Source organism: Argiope bruennichi, chromosome X2, assembly GCF_947563725.1.
Source record: "Argiope bruennichi chromosome X2, qqArgBrue1.1, whole genome shotgun sequence".
NCBI classification, from domain to species: domain Eukaryota; kingdom Metazoa; phylum Arthropoda; class Arachnida; order Araneae; family Araneidae; genus Argiope; species Argiope bruennichi.
The window spans coordinates 31,146,916-31,164,148 of NC_079163.1; the positions used below are offsets into that span (position 1 = coordinate 31,146,916).

A 17,233-nucleotide genomic window follows, 5' to 3' on the forward strand; every position below is an offset into this window, starting at 1 on the left:
AGGAAATAATTTCAACAAAGATAAAAAATCAAATATCTTATCAGGAAGCTCGTAAACGTATAAAGTCTAAACTCCCTAAAGTTGGAAATAGTTACGCTTCTGTTGTCAAAAAATTATCCGCAACCATATCCACTCAGTGGGATCCAGCTGATATAAATTCTAGCACAAATACACGTCTATGCACTTCTGCTTCGAAAGCATCTCCCTCAGTTAATGTTAAGAATTCTTCCACTGAATCTACTGCAGTAATCTGTGAAGACGCTCCCACTTTACCTGATTTAACAGGTTTTCAAACTGTTACAAATCGGAAAAAACTTAAAAAAGATTCTCCAGTTGAAGAAAACATTACTTCTAATGTAGAAAAAATTACTAAATTTTACACCACCTCCCCTCGTTTAATACCCAATCCTGTGGTAATTAAAAATGCAGCTTCAACCATGAAAGTTGCTACTAATGTTTGCCCTGTTAAAACTCCTTTACCTGGTACTTCTAATTTTACATCCGTTTTCCCTTCGCATGAAACAAAGAATGTGCAGTTTCAAGAATCTGATGCCGATGCTGATATGAGTTCCACCTCTGCGTCTGAAGAGGATATAATTGAATATAATATGTCTGAGGATTTGGAAGGCTCGCCTCCCCCACTCTCTAAAAAACACGAAAAGAGGAAATACATTGTTCCCACAAAATACAAAAATATATAGCTTTATCTCTCCTGTTTTAAGGACAGGTTGTTTTTTTTTTTACTGTTAACCTTAATTGAGCATATGTATATTAAAAATTCAAATTTTTCTAGTTATAATTTTGCGTTTTAGCATTTTATCTGCATGGCTTGCATATTTGTTTTATTTATTATTCTTCACACTTGAGATTTTATACATTTTTTGGCATCTTAATATTTTACAACTTGCACTTATTTTTAATAGATTTAATTGGCTTTAACAAGCTATATTTTGACTTTTAGACTTCAGTTTGAGAAATTTCAAAGTGATTTTAGATTTTAATCCCTGCTACTACTATACCACCATACGTTATAGCACCTTGATCTTGTATATCTACCATATGTTTGGCGCAGTATAGCCAAATATGGCTCTTGCGCCAATAAAATCAAATCAACCAACCAACCAACCAATTGGATTGAGCACAAGTTTCCTTCACAATGGCGTGAAGCTATTGTGATTCCAATCTTAAAACCCGGTAAAGAGTCATCGAACCCTCTGAATTACAGGCCTATTGCTTTGACAAATTGTCTTTGTAAGATCTTTGAGCGCATGGTCAATGCTCGCCTTGTGTATGAACTGGAGAAACAAGGATGCATCCCCCCGTTGCAAAGTGGTTTCCGAAAAGGTAGATCAACTTTTGATAACCTCGTTTTATTGGAAACCCAGATACGCAACACATTTGTTAGGAGGAACCACCTTGTCTCCATATTTTTCGACATAGAGAAAGCGTATGACCGTGCATGGCGCTATGGTATACTATCCACACTTTTTAAATTTGGTTTTAGAGGAAACTTACCCATATTTTTACAAAAATTTTTATCACTTCGTACTTTTCGTGTTCATGTTGGGAATAATTACTCAAATAATTTTATACAAGCTGAGGGTGTTCCATAGGGAAGTGTCCTCAGTGTCACACTTTTTATAGTTCATCTGAGTCAAATTTTGTCTGTTTTACCATCATCTGTTCATGGAACTCTTTATGTTGATGATCTGCAGATCTCGTGCCAAGGTAGCAATATGAATCTCATAGAGCGACAGTTACAAAATGCAGTCAATAAAGTGGTAATTTGTTGCAATAATAATGGGCACGCAATCTCTCCTGAGAAGAGTATGTGTGTTCACTTCTGCCGTAAGAGAATAATTCATCCAGATCCAAATATTTACATTCCAAACATACTTATTCCTGTGGTGGATGAAATTCGGTTTTTGGGAGTCATATTCGATCGAAAGCTTCCCCTCAGGGGCTCACCTACTATAGGTGAGTACGGGTGTCCCAATCCCGAGGTACCCAGGGATCTTTACTCCCTTTAGGTTTACTCTCCTCTGTGTCTTCTGATTTCTGCTTTGTTTTTTCTTTCCCTCGACGGCAAGCGAGGGAGCTCTCCCATGAGAAGCTGTCGCCGCTCTGTTTGCTTCTTGCTTCTCATGGACAGCCAAAACCCCACGTGTTGGCCGTGCGTGGCGACCCATTAGACGGGTGGTACATTTCGGTCTCCGATGTATCAATCGGCCGGTATCCCAGGTACATAACTGGTCTGCTTAAGGGGATCAAGCGAAGGGGTCACTCCTTGGGCTTGGCGTTAAGGGTGGTCACTGTCCCCGGGAGTGACTCCCAGCGTATAGGTTCTGACTAGCATCATGGCAAGTGCCGAGGTTGGCAATCACTAAAGCCGGTTACTACCATCCCTTGTAGGGCTCCGTGGTGGGCGGTGCCGTTGGAGCCTGAATCTTCTCAAATGTCGCATGGCTCTTAATGTTTATACTGATTGTAATGCTTATTTTAAATTTTTCGTTATTGCATCTGAACAAAGTTCATTGAAAAAAGTATCTCCACTGTTGATACATAAAGCAATTATTGGAATTGTAGGTGAAGTAAAAACTATCAAAAAATTAAACAACGGGAATCTGTTAATTGAAATAAAAAACAAACAGCAATCTCAAAACATAATGAAATTGAAGCAAAATGGAGAAATACCCGTCACTGTTACTGCGCACCGTTCACTTAACCAAACCAAGGGTGTAATCTCGGAGAAAGAGTTCCAGAGAGACCTTGAAGCAGACATTTTGGAAAACTTGAGGGAACAGAAAGTAATTGACGTTCAAAGAATAAGTATCAAGAAAAATAACCAAAAAATTCCTACCAAACATCTGATTTTAACTTTTAATACACCAGTCTTACCAAAATCTGTGCAAATAGCGTACATAATCTGTCCAGTTAAGCCATATATTCCAAATCCACTCCGCTGCTTCAAATGCCAGAAATTCGGACACACAATAACAGCTTGCAAAGGGACCAGAGAAATTTGTGCCCGATGCTCTCTCCCAGATCATAAAAGTGATAACTGCTCTGCTCTAACGCCGAAATGCTCAAACTGCAATGGCGAACATCCATCTTATTTCAGATCATGCCCAAAATTTAAAATAGAAAAAGAAATACAAACAATAAAAATTACAAAAAACATATCTTTTCCCGAAGCTAGGAAAATTGTAATGGACAGAATGCCCAAACCAGGTGTCTCTTTCTCGGAAGCCCTAACAACCAATATTATACCTTCAGCACAAACAAATCGGCAAAATTCTCAAACTAATCCAACTGCTATAGGCACTCCCCCCCTCAGGGGCTCACCTTCTTTAGGTGAGTACGGGTGTCCCAATCCCGAGGTACCCAGGGATCTTTACTCCCTTTCAGTTCGCTCTCCTCTCCGCCTTCTGCTGTCTGCTATGTATTTCCTTCCCTCGACGGCATGCGAGGGAGCTCTCCATGAGAAGCTGTCGCCGCTCTGTTTGCTTCTTGCTTCTCATGGACAGCCAATGTCCCACGTGTTGGCCGTGCGTGGCGACCCATTTGAAAGACGGGTGGTGCACTGTGGTCCCCGGTGTATCAATCGGCTGGTACCTAGTCACCTCAGTGGCTAGTCTGCTAGGGATCAAGCGAAGGGGCTACTCCTTGGGCTTGGCGTTAAGGGTGGTCACTGTCCCCGGGGGTAGCTCCCAGCGTATAGGTACCGATTAGCACTAGGGTGGATGCCGAGGCTGATAATAACCAGAGCCGGTAATTGCCTTCCCTTGTTGGGCTCCGTGGTGGGCGGTGCCGTCGGACCCGAATCATTTATCATATCGTATGGGGCCTAAAAACTTAAATCAACAAACGACACGGAAAAATACTGAAAAATATTACGACCATTTTTTTGTCATCAAAAGACTTTCTGAGAATAAGGAGACATTTCACACGGTCTCTCCGTTCCTTGTAGAAAAAGCCGTTTCTGGAACACTTGGGGAAGTTTCTGCCATTCGCAAACTTCGTTCGGGAGATTTGCTGGTGGAAGTTAATTCTCGAAAACAATCTAATCAAATTCTCAAACTGAAAGCATTGGCTACAATTCCCATTTCTGTAAGCGCGCATACATCTCTTAATTCTTCTAAGGGTGTTATTACATGTGGGGAGTTATTTCATACATCAATTGAAGAAATTACAAATGACCTAAAACCTGAAGGAGTGATACATGTACGCCGTATCTCAATTCGGCGGGATGGACAACTCCTCCCTACAAAGCACCTCGTTCTTACCTTCCAAATGCCTACTTTGCCAGAAGTAGTTAAAATAGGATATCTGAGATTGAAAGTGCGTCCTTTTATACCTAACCCTCTGAGATGCTTTCAATGCCAACGTTTTGGGCACTCTAAGATCGCCTGCCGCGGGACACTTACTTGCGCCCGTTGTGCAGAGAAAGGACATGATAGCCAGCAGTGCACCTCATCTGAAAAGTGCGTCAACTGTGATGGCGAACATACTTCCTTTTCCAGATCATGTCCACGTTGGAGGTTGGAAAAAGAAATTATAACTTTGAAAACAAAAGAACAAATTTCTTATCCAGAAGCTAAAAGAAGAATCGAGGCACAGACACCTTCCCCTGGGGTCAGCTATGCATCAGCTGTTAAAAAATCATATTGCAAAAACTGTTCATGTAAAAATTGTGTGCAGATTGTTGCTGAAAAAGTTCCTCCCACAAAAACATCCGAATCTGATACAGAACCTTCCACAAACAGTGCTCCTGAATCTCACGATCCACCTAAACGTAAACCAAAACCAAAGCCTCCACGTGCTCTTAAATTAAAGCTTTCGAAACACGGCCTTTCACAAGAAATGATTTCGGAAAAATTTAAATCAAAATTGAAAAAATCCAATATTCGAAATTCGGTTGCTCTGGGTCTTGCAACTACGGGGACAGTCCAAAAGGATTTACCTACTATTTTTGGAGGATTGTCCAAAAGTCCTGATTCAATTGCTCTCCATCCATCCGACGAAGAGGAGGATGACCTTGAAATGAGTTGCGAAATAACGCCAACTCAAACTAACGCCCTTTATAATTCCCACTCTAAAAAACTCTCTTAATGGGTACCTTTCTCTCGTGGAATTGTCGCGGCATTCGGACAAAGCTAACTGACATCAAAGCTCTCATTAATAAATCAAATCCTGTTTGCGTAGCTCTTCAAGAGACATTTTTGAAACAAAATATTCACTTCAAATTAAGAGGTTATAATTGTGCAAGGAAGGATAACGAAACTGGTGCATCATTCTCTGGTGGAGTGTGCATTTTAACCTCCAACTTTTATCCCAGTACTATCCTTAATCTACGCACTAACTTGCAAGCTGTGGCTGTGCAGATTCATGTCAAATCTTTAGTCACGGTCTGTTGCCTTTACTTGCCTCCAAATGGGGTTATTTCGCAGGACGATTTGAATACTTTGGTTGATCAGCTTCCAACTCCTTTCATTTTGCTTGGTGATTTTAACGGGCATAGTACTTTGTGGGGTTCGGATAGCACTAACTCCCGTGGGCGACAGATAGAACAATTCATTTCTGATAACTGTCTCTGTCTGCTCAATAACAATGAAAAGACATACTTTCATGAACCCACTCGTACTTTCCATTCCCTTGACCTCGCTATTTGCTCTCCGGCAATTTTCCCATTATTGAATTTGGCAGTTGAAAGCGATTTACATAATAGTGATCATTTTCCTCTTGTCATCTCTCATGATGATAATAGTAATTTGATGCAAAGCCCACCAACATACATTTTCCAAAAAGCAGATTGGGCTACATTTACTAAGCTTGCATTGATTACAGAAGAAATGATTTCATCTGCCGATATTAGTGAGGCTGTCCAAAATGTCACTGATTGCATTATTAAGGCCGCTGATGCTTCAATTCCAAAGCGTACCCCTCTTCCACGCAAATTTCGCAAACCATGGTGGAATGATGAATGCCGTAATGCTTATAAGGAACAAAGAAAATGTTGGGGTATTTTCCGCAGGTATCCTACCACGGAAAATCTTGTTGCATTTAAAAGAGCAAGAGCAAATGCTCGTCGAATTCGGCGCCGCAGTCAAAAAGAATCTTGGCAAAGTTTTATATCCACCATCACTTCCAATACATCTAGTGCACAGTTGTGGAAGAAAGTTAAAGCGGCAAACGGAATTTATAAAGAATTCGCTTTCCCCATCTTAAATACAGAAACGGCTTCATATTCCTCGCCACTTGATATTGCAAATGTTATTGGAGAAACCTTCGCTGATGTTTCAAGCTCTGTTCCTAATAATCCGACTTTTCGTGCGATTAAGAGACAAGCTGAACAAGTGCCTTTGAAGTTTAGAACCCGCATGGTCCTCTCTTATAACAATAACTTTAAGATAGTGGAATTAAGGAACGCTCTTTCTCGTACTCGAGATACTAGCCCAGGTGTCGACGGGATTACCTACAGTATGCTTCGCCATTTAGACGAAACCTCTCTTTTGCATCTCCTGAACCTGTTCAACAGAATCTGGAGTGAGCAAACTTTTCCTGAACAATGGTATGAAGCCATTGTGATACCTATCCTTAAACCTGGAAAGGTTCCTACCAATCCTTCAAACTATAGGCCAATTGCTTTAACTAGTTGTCTCTGTAAAACGCTCGAACGCATGGTAAATGCCCGTTTACTCTATGAACTGGAGAAAAATGGGTATATTTCACCTTTTCAAAGTGGTTTCCGTCGAGGACGTTCTACCAATGACAACTTGGTTATGCTTGAATCTCAAATTCGAAATGCATTCGTCCGGAGAAACCATCTAGTTTCTATATTCTTCGATATAGAAAAGGCGTACGATCGTACGTGGCGGTATGGCATCCTCCGTACTTTAGGTGATTTTGGTTTTAAAGGTAACTTGCCAGTTTTTATTCAAAATTTTTTAAAATTTCGGACATTTCGAGTCCGTATTGGTAATACATTTTCTCATCATTTTATTCAAAGTGAGGGTGTTCCTCAAGGAAGTGTTTTGAGTGTCACCCTTTTTATTCTCCATATAAGCCAAATTATTCATGTTTTACCATCATCCGTTTGTGGAACACTATATGTGGATGATCTACAAGTCTCCTGCCAGGGGTCTAATATGGTTTTAATAGAGCGACAACTTCAGAGGGCTGTTAACAAACTCATTTCATGGTGTGATGAGAATGGACACACGCTTTCCCCTGAAAAGAGCCGCTGTGTACACTTTTGTCGGAAACGGAGTCTCCATCCTGATCCTGTAATACAAATTCGAGGTGTTGATATTCCAGTCGTTGAGGAAGTACGTTTCTTAGGGGTCATATTTGACCGGAAACTCACTTTCCTTTCGCATGTTCTTCATCTGCGAAACAGGTGTGAAAAATCCCTCAACATCCTAAAAGTTCTCTCGACTACAAGATGGGGGGCAGATCGAACATCTTTACTTCGTATCTATCAGTCTGTTATTCTGTCGAGAATTGATTATGGATGCGAAATATATGGTACAGCTCGTTCTGGTGTTCTCCGAAATTTAGACACAGTACACAACAGTGCTTTGCGTATATGTTCTGGAGCCTTTCGTACATCACCAGTTCATAGTTTATATGTGATTTGTCATCAACTTCCACTTTATCTGAGACGGAAAAAATTATCTGAACTATATTTTTTCCATATTGAATCCTCTATCAATCACCCTATTCGTAGAATTAATTTACCCATTGGCCTGGGGCGATTATATAATGCACGTCCTTCTAATATCCTACCTTTTCGTGAAAGGGTAAAAAGAGCTTTTGCTGATGCAAATATTTTAAATCTGCAGGTTCATAATACTAACGCTTATGCTTTGCCACCCTGGGATATCCCAGAAATATCATATCTTAACCCTTTTCTCGCTTATGACAAGTCTACCACTTCATCTGTTGTCTTTCAACAACTTTTTCTATATCACCGCAATGAATATTCTACACACATTCCTGTTTTTACGGATGGCTCAAAGACAGCTCATCAAGTAGGTTGTGCTGTCGTCATTGCTGAGGACACAGGCAGCTTTCAGTTGAGTACTTTGTGTTCAGTTTTAACTGCTGAACTAATGGCAATTATGATTGCTCTTGAAAAAATTTCTAACCTCACTTACCACAAATTCTGCATTTATTCTGATAGTATGAGTGCTCTGGAGGCCCTCAGCCATCCTCATACTAAAACACATCCACTAGCTGTAGATATCCTACATCTTTGGAGAGATTTGCAAGCTCAGAACTACCAAATTTTATTTTGTTGGTTACCTGGCCATGTTGGCATTGTTGGCAATGAATCTGCTGATGCTGCAGCAAAGACAGCATCCACTTCTCTACAACGAGCTGTTCCGTACACAGATTTTAAAAAATATATTTCTCAACGTATTTTTTATTTATGGAAAGAATCATGGGATTTGCAGATTTCTAATAAGCTGCATTCTATTCAGCCTGACATCACTTTGTGGCCGGTAGTTCCAGTACGCGAGTTGGACGTGAAATTGACTCGGCTTCGCATTGGCCATACTCGCCTCACACATAAACATCTTCTATTTGGTGAGCGATGTCCAGTCTGTAATGCGTGTGATGTTAATTTAACTGTTATTCATATTTTATCACAATGTCCAATTTTTAATTCTCATCGATTACATTTATTCGGTACATCATCTTCAAACATTCGTGACTTGGTGGGAGAACATCCCCATCCAAATATTTTTACTTTCTTGAAAGAAATTGGTTTTTTCCATTTTATTTAACTAGTAAAATTTTATCTCCGCATTTCTTGGTTTTGCAAATTTTACTTTAACTTTTTAGAACTCCACTGAATATTTTTTATATTTAACCATATGTTTGGCGCAGCTTAGCCAGATTTGGCTCTTGTGCCACAAAATCCAAAATAACTAACTAACTAACTATAGGCACTCCCCTAATGAACATAACCCAAACCGCTAATACCCCTCAGGGGCTCGCCTACTATAGGTGAGTACGGGTGTCCCAATCCCGAGGTACCCAGGGATCTTTACTCCCTTCATGTTCAAACTCCCCTACGCCTTCTGCTTTCTGCTGTTTTTTCCTTCCCTCGACGGCAAGCGAGGGAGCTCTCCATGAGAAGCTGTCGCCGCTCTGTTTGCTTCTTGCTTCTCATGGACAGCCAAAACCCCACGTGTTTGCCGTGCGTGGCGACCCATTAGAAAGACGGGTGGTGCACTGTGGTCCCCGGTGTATCAATCGGCTGGTACCTAGTCACCTGAGTGGCTAGTCTGCTAGGGATCAAGCGAAGGGGTTACTCCTTGGGCTTGGCGTTAAGGGTGGTCACTGTCCCCGGGGGTAACTCCCAGCGTATAGGTACCGATTAGCACTAGGGTGGATGCTGAGGCTGGAAATGACCAGAGCCGGTAATTGCCTTCCCATGTTGGGCTCCGTGGTGGGCGGTGCCGTCGGACCTGAATCTCTTATCATATCGTATGGGCTCCTCCAAACGTGGTCCCTTCAGTGGGCGTAAAGTTATCAAATTTTCAAACACCACTTCTCAATATTATGATAAATTCTTTGTCATTAAGCGTGTTTCAGAATCACAAGAAACTTTCAATTCCGTTTCACCATTCCTTGTACAAAAAGCTGTCGCAGCTACCGTCGGTGAGGTAATCTCAATAAGGAAAATGCGTTCTGGAGACTTACTAGTAGAAGTCGATACCAAAAAACAGGCTCAAAATATCCTCAAACTGAAAGCTCTAGCCACCATACCTGTTTCTGTAAGTCCTCACACATCGCTCAATTTCTCCAAAGGTGTCATAACTTGCGGAGAATTGTATAACGTTCCTTTAGAAGAAATAAGTTCAGAATTAAAAAAGCAAGGTGTGACTAATGTTCGCCAAATTACAATTCGACGAGATGGCCAGCTCTTACCGACAAAGCATTATATACTCACCTTTCACAGTCCCCAATTACCCGAATCCATATATGCAGGTTACATAAAGCTTCCAGTTCGCCAATACATTCCAAATCCACTAAGGTGTTTCCAGTGCCAGCGATTTGGCCATTCGAAGGTTAATTGCCGCGGGACAGTCACTTGCGCCCGTTGTGCCGAAAAAGGGCATGATAGCCAACAGTGTACCGCACAAGAAAAGTGTATTAACTGTGATGGCGACCATCCCTCTTACTCTCGAACTTGTTCGCGCTGGAAACTAGAGAAAGAAATAATTACCATTAAAATAAAAGAAGATTTAACATATCCAGAAGCAAGGCGTAGGGTTGAAATACAGACTCCTACTCCTGGAATAAGCTATTCTTCCGTTGTTAAAAAATCATTTTGCTCAAACTGCTCTTGTGCCAACTGCAAGAAACAAAATTCGACAACAAAGCCTCCAGAAAAAACATCTGAATCAGACTCTGATAGTTCAACCAAAAATGTTCCAGATTCTTCTAAACAAGATCCCGATACACATAGAAAAGCCCGTAAGAATAAATCTCAGACCTCACTGACGCTGAAACTCGCGAAACGGGGACTTTCGCAAAAAGATCTCTCCGTAAAATTCAAAAAATCGAATCTACGGAATTCAGTCGCTTTGGGATTAGCGAATCAGAATGTAGTCCATAGGGATTTAACCACCATTTTTGGTGACACGCTAACCAACCCAGATTTTAAGCTCCATCCATCTGAGGATGAAGATTCACTTGATATGAGTTGCGAAGATCTAGCAACTCCAACAAATGCACGTCCTCTTTCTTCATCAAAACCTCTTTGATAATGGGTACCTTCGTCTCCTGGAATTGTCGCGGCATTCGCTCCAAACTTTTTGATATCAAGACCATCATCAACCAGTTTCATCCCATATCTATCGGTGTCCAAGAAACTTTCTTGACACCCGATATTGCAATTAAATTACGTGGATATAACTGTGTTCGGAAAGATGCAGACACAACATCTCGCAGTTCTGGTGGTGTCTGTATCTTCACATCCAATCTGTATCCGAGTACGCCTCTCAATTTGCATACTTCTCTTCAGGCTGTGGCTATACAAGTACATGTAAGAACTTTGGTCACAGTTTGCTGTATCTATTTACCGCCTAATGATATCATACCTCAACAAGAACTTGACAATTTAGTGGATCAGCTTCCTTCACCCTTTATCCTTCTTGGAGATTTCAACGGCCATAGTACGTTGTGGGGTTCCGTTAGTACAAATTCTCGTGGGCGGCAGATTGAGCAACTTATTGCTGACAACTGTCTCTGCTTGCTCAATAGTGAAGAAAAGACTTACTTCCATGAACCCACACGTACCTTCCATAATCTTGATCTGGCCATATGTACTCCTACACTCTTGCCATTGATGACATTTTCCGTTGAGAAAGATCTATATAATAGTGACCATTTCCCAGTTATCGTCTCATATGCTGACAGAGGAAATGCAACCACATGCCCTCCTCGTTACATTTTCCAGAGAGCAGACTGGGATGCATTCATGCAATTGGCACATATCACTCAGGACATGGTCAGTATATCAGACATATCGGAAGCAACGCAAATTGTAGTTAATACACTAATAATTGCCGCAAATATCACCATCCCAAAAAGCTCCCCATGCCCCAAAAAATTTTGCAGACCATGGTGGAATGAAGCTTGCCGTGACAGTCACAAACAACAGAAAAAATTATGGAACATCTTTCGAAGGTACCCAACAACTGAGAACTTTGTCGCTTTTAAAAGAGCCAAAGCGCTAGCTCGTCGCATTCGCCGTCGTACTCAGAGGGAGTCATGGATAAAATTTGTATCATCCATTACATCCTCTACATCTAGTAAACACTTATGGAGGAAAGTAAAGGCCGCTAATGGAATTTATAGTGAATCGTCCATCCCTGTATTAAAAACAGGAAGTGAGATACATTCTGCCCCATTAGACGTAGCTAATATTCTAGGAAAAGCATTCGCACAAGTTTCCGCAATAGATTCTTATAGCCCTGATTTCCTAGCAATTAAGAATCCCGCGGAACGGTTGCCATTGCGTTTTAATGATCGAAGCACTCACTCATACAACTGTGAATTTAGGATGTACGAATTGAAAGCAGCATTATCCAAGACGCATGATACCAGCCCCGGGCCAGATGGAATCACATATAATATGCTTCGCCATTTGAGTAGAACTTCTCTTTCAAATCTTTTACTGCTATTTAACAGAATTTGGATTGAGCACAAGTTTCCTTCACAATGGCGTGAAGCTATTGTGATTCCAATCTTAAAACCCGGTAAAGAGTCATCGAACCCTCTGAATTACAGGCCTATTGCTTTGACAAATTGTCTTTGTAAGATCTTTGAGCGCATGGTCAATGCTCGCCTTGTGTATGAACTGGAGAAACAAGGATGCATCCCCCCGTTGCAAAGTGGTTTCCGAAAAGGTAGATCAACTTTTGATAACCTCGTTTTATTGGAAACCCAGATACGCAACACATTTGTTAGGAGGAACCACCTTGTCTCCATATTTTTCGACATAGAGAAAGCGTATGACCGTGCATGGCGCTATGGTATACTATCCACACTTTTTAAATTTGGTTTTAGAGGATACTTACCCATATTTTTACAAAATTTTTTATCACTTCGTACTTTTCGTGTTCGTGTTGGTAATAATTACTCAAATAATTTTATACAAGCTGAGGGTGTTCCACAGGGAAGTGTCCTCAGTGTCACACTTTTTATAGTTCATCTGAGTCAAATTTTGTCTGTTTTACCATCATCTGTTCATGGAACTCTTTATGTTGATGATCTGCAGATCTCGTGCCAAGGTAGCAATATGAATCTCATAGAGCGACAGTTACAAAATGCAGTCAATAAAGTGGTAATTTGGTGCAATAATAATGGGCATACAATCTCTCCTGAGAAGAGTAGGTGTGTTCACTTCTGCCGTAAGAGAATAATTCATCCAGATCCAAATATTTACATTCGAAACATACTTATTCCTGTGGTGGATGAAATTCGATTTTTGGGAGTCATATTCGATCGAAAGCTTACCTTCCTACCGCATATTTTGCACTTGCGGAGGAAATGTGAGAAAACATTAAATATACTGAAAGTGCTCTCCAAAACATCATGGGGTGCTGATCGAACCTCCCTACTCCGCATTTACCAAGCAGTAATCTTGTCCCGTATTGATTACGGCTGCATGGTGTACGGCTCCGCACGTCCTACGGTTTTACGGCGATTGGACACCATTCACCACACTGCTCTGCGGATTTGCTCCGGAGCATTTCGAACCTCTCCAGTAGATAGCTTATATGTTATTTGCCATCAGTTGCCACTTCATTTGAGGCGTCAGAAGTTGTCTACATTACTTTATTTTCGCTCGAAATCTATCCCAAATCATCCTATTTGTTGCACGGTTCTCCCTGTTTCTCTTCGAAGGATTTACGAGTCGCGACCTTCTCATATTCTCCCCTTTTGGGAGAGAGTCAAAAGTTACCTACATAGTTCGGACCTTTATAGTGTTGCCATTAAGTCATTTGATTTTTATTCCTTTCCCCCTTGGGATACTCCGCAATTTTCTTTTCTGAACCCTTTTTTGGGATTCGATAAATCTTCAACTAATCCTGTTATTTTCCAACAGCTTTTTCATCAGCACCGCTGTCAGTATTCTTCTTTTACACCGGTTTTTACAGATGGCTCGAAATCGGATGGACACGTTGGTTGTGCCATTATAACTCCATCTGATACACTGAGCTATCGTTTGCACAACAGTAGCTCTGTATTTACGGCTGAGTTAGTGGCAATCCACTGTGCTCTTCAAGAAATCTCTTCTTCTACTCAGCTAAATTTCATCATTTACACTGACAGCATGAGTGCTTTGGAAACACTTTCTAAGTATCAGATTCAGATGCACCCAGTTGCGGTCCAGATTTTATTCACATTAAGAATCCTACGAAATAGAGGTTTTAAAGTCATTTTTTGCTGGGTTCCGGGGCATGTAGGTATTTACGGCAACGAAAGGGCAGATTTTGTTGCTAAATCTGCATCAACCTTTCGAACACACTCACTTGCCTATTCTGATGCCAAAAAGTCCTTCACAAGTGCGCTCTTTAATAATTGGCAACGATCATGGGATCTGCAGATCCATAACAAATTACATTCAGTTAAACCGACAATTGATTCGTGGCCTGTCCACCCTATACGAGAGGTTGATGTCAAATTGACTCGCCTCCGTATAGGACATACTCGTTTTACACATAAACATCTCCTTTTTGGCCAGGCTTTACCAAAGTGCTCCACATGTCGTGTAGATTTTACCATAAAACATATTTTAATCGAGTGTCCATCCTTTAATTCTTCTCGTTTATTCTTTTTTAAATCATCTTCATTAACTTTACAAGACCTGGTGGGTAAAAAATTCCACCCAAACATTTTTAAATTTTTAAAAACTGTTGGTTTTTATAGTTGTATATAGTATTTTTTAACGTCTATTCAGGCTAGACAATTCACATCAATTCATTGAAATGTTTGTTTTTCGAATTGTTTTTTTTTTTTCATTTATGAATTTATTAACATTATACACTCTTGCCCTTTTAGTTTTATTTGCATTTTTTAATACCTTTTGCTACTATATCTTAAAGTGTGTGTTTATATAATTTGTTTTATGTTTTTTACCATCTGCTTGGCGCAGCATGGCCAGACATGGCTTTTGCGCCAAAAAACCCAACCAACCAACCAACCAACCCAAACCGCTAATAACGATATGGTAACCATAAAACGAAGCGACTGGTTAGCTCTGCTCGAAATAAAAAAAGCATTTGAGAAAGCTTCATCATCTGCTCCCACTTGTCAAACTATTTCAAACCAGCCTGTTATGCAAATAGATCAACGACCTTCTACCTCTACCTCAGTTGGTAATAATGACCTTCAAAATACTGCAATAGTACCTCCTGAGACAACTTCATCAAATATGGAAATAACGCCACAACAAATTACATCTATTCCGAAAACATCTTCATTCTCGGAGAATGATTCAACTGTGAAATCTCGTGTCAAAAACGCTCGTGATTCTAGAAAGCACGAGAAAGATAGTGATCTCGTTCCAAAACGTAAAGAAAAACTCTCAGCTAAACGTGCGCGAGCACTTGCCGCAAAGAGAGGACAAGATATTTCTAGCCCTTCTCGAAGCGGTCCCCTGACAAAAGAAGACTTTTTAAAAATTCCTCCTGATAAAACAGACGGAAAAACTAAGTGTTAAAGATGATACTGATGCCCTGCTTAAAGTCCATCCATCTGATGATGATATGTCCGTTAGCGACGCTGACGATAAAGATTTATCTTCCTAGTTTTTTTTCCTTTAGGCGGCTTTCCTTTTTCTTTTACTTCAGTGCTTGTCGTCATGGCCACTCTTATTTCCTGGAATTGTCGTGGTTTCCTAAATAAATCATCAGAACTCAAAGATCTCATCAACAAACATAATCCCGCCTGTATTGCTCTCCAAGAAACATACCTCAAGACGGATAAACACAATATCCGATATTATAAAATGTTCTCCAAACATTATATTCATAATCGAGCTTCAGGTGGCGTTGCTATCCTTGCAGCTGACCACGTTCCCTCAATGCCTATTAACCTGAACACAAATCTGCAAGCTGTTGCTATTCAAATCCAGATGCATTCTTTGATTACTGTTTGCAGCCTTTATTTACCCCCAAATGAACGTTTTATTCAATCTGACCTCAATAATCTTATTTCACAGCTTCCGTCACCATTCATAATTTTGGGCGATCTCAATGGCCATAGTCCTTTTTGGGGTAGTCCCGATTCCAACCCCCGTGGCTTGCAAATCGAGCAACTACTTACAGACCACAATTTATGCCTACTAAATTCAGATGAAAAGACTCATTTTCATCTCCCTACAAGAACCTTTCATTCAGTTGATTTAGCAGTTTGTTCTCCATCTCTTTTGCCATTCTTTAATTTAACAGTTGATAATGACTTGTATAATAGTGACCATTTCCCTCTGATTGCCTCAGACAATAGGTGCAACCCGAACAATCACTCCCATCCATCCAAATACATCCTGAATGCAGCAAATTGGCAAAAATTCACCATTTTAGCTAATATACAACCCGATATAATCCAATCCTCCACCATAGATGATGCACTAAATTACATAGTTGATGTTATAATTGAGGCGGCAAATGATTCAATCCCGAAATCATCCGGTAAACGAAAAAAGCAAAACAAACCTTGGTGGGACGACGAATGCAAACAAGCATACAAAGAGCAACGGAAAGCATGGGGCATCTTCCGAAGATATCCAACAGCGTCGAACTTTATTTATTTTAAAAAGACTAGAGCAGTTTCGAGGAGAATACAACGTCGAAAACGAAGGCTTTCATGGCAAAAATTTGTATCCAGTATCAACTCTAAGATTTCAAGCCATGAGCTATGGAAAAAGGTAAAGAGGGCATCGGGTATTTCTACATCAAGCTACACTTCTGTTTTAATTCATAATGGAGTAACATTATCATCCACTAAAGACATAGCAAATTCTATTGCTTCGACCTTGGCACTCCCCTCAGGGGCTCACCTACTATAGGTGAGTACGGGTGTCCCAATCCCGAGGTTCCCAGGGATCTTTACTCCCTTCATGCTTACTCTCCTCTACGCCTTCTGCTATTTACTTGATCCTTCCATCCCTCGACGGCAAGCGAGGGAGCTCTCCATGAGAAGCTGTCGCCGCTCTGTTTGCTTCTTGCTTCTCATGGACAGCCAAAACCCCACGTGTTGGCCGTGCGTGGCGACCCATTTGACAGACGGGTGGTGTACTGTGGTCCCCTGTACATCAATCGGCTGGTCACTAGCCACCTAAGTGGTTAGTTTGCTAGGGATCAAGCGAAGGGGTTACTCCTTGGGCTTGGCGTTAAGGGTGGTCACTGTCCCCGGGGGTAACTCCCAGCGTATAGGTACCGATTAGCACTAGGGTGGATGCCGAGGCTGGGAATGACCAGAGCCGGTAATTGCCTTCCCATGTTGGGCTCCGTGGTGGGCGGTGCCGTCGGACCCGAATCACTTATCATATCGTATGGGCTCCTCCAAACGTGGTCCCTTCAGTGGGCGTCGCATCGTACCAATCAATTCAAATTTTGAGAACCATTTCGACAGTTTTTTTATAATCAAACGAGTTTCTGATAATAATGAAACCTTTGAAACAGTATCACCATTTCTTGTCCAGAAG

General features: G+C 41.0%; 2 protein-coding genes across 2 annotated transcripts; both read left to right on the plus strand.

Annotated features, from left to right (window-relative positions):
• The first annotated feature begins 3,840 nt into the window (after window positions 1-3,840).
• Window positions 3,841-5,112, plus strand: LOC129959685 (uncharacterized). Its single transcript, XM_056072573.1, has one exon. The coding sequence runs from the start codon at window positions 3,841-3,843 to the stop codon at window positions 5,110-5,112; it is 1,272 nt and encodes a 423-aa protein (XP_055928548.1).
• A 740-nt stretch (window positions 5,113-5,852) lies between these two features.
• Window positions 5,853-10,781, plus strand: LOC129959686 (uncharacterized). The gene is made up of 4 exons (XM_056072574.1): window positions 5,853-6,918; window positions 7,162-8,384; window positions 8,487-8,592; window positions 10,273-10,781. Exons 1-4 carry the CDS (start codon window positions 5,853-5,855, stop codon window positions 10,779-10,781), a joined length of 2,904 nt encoding a protein of 967 aa, XP_055928549.1.
• Window positions 10,782-17,233: the final 6,452 nt, after the last annotated feature.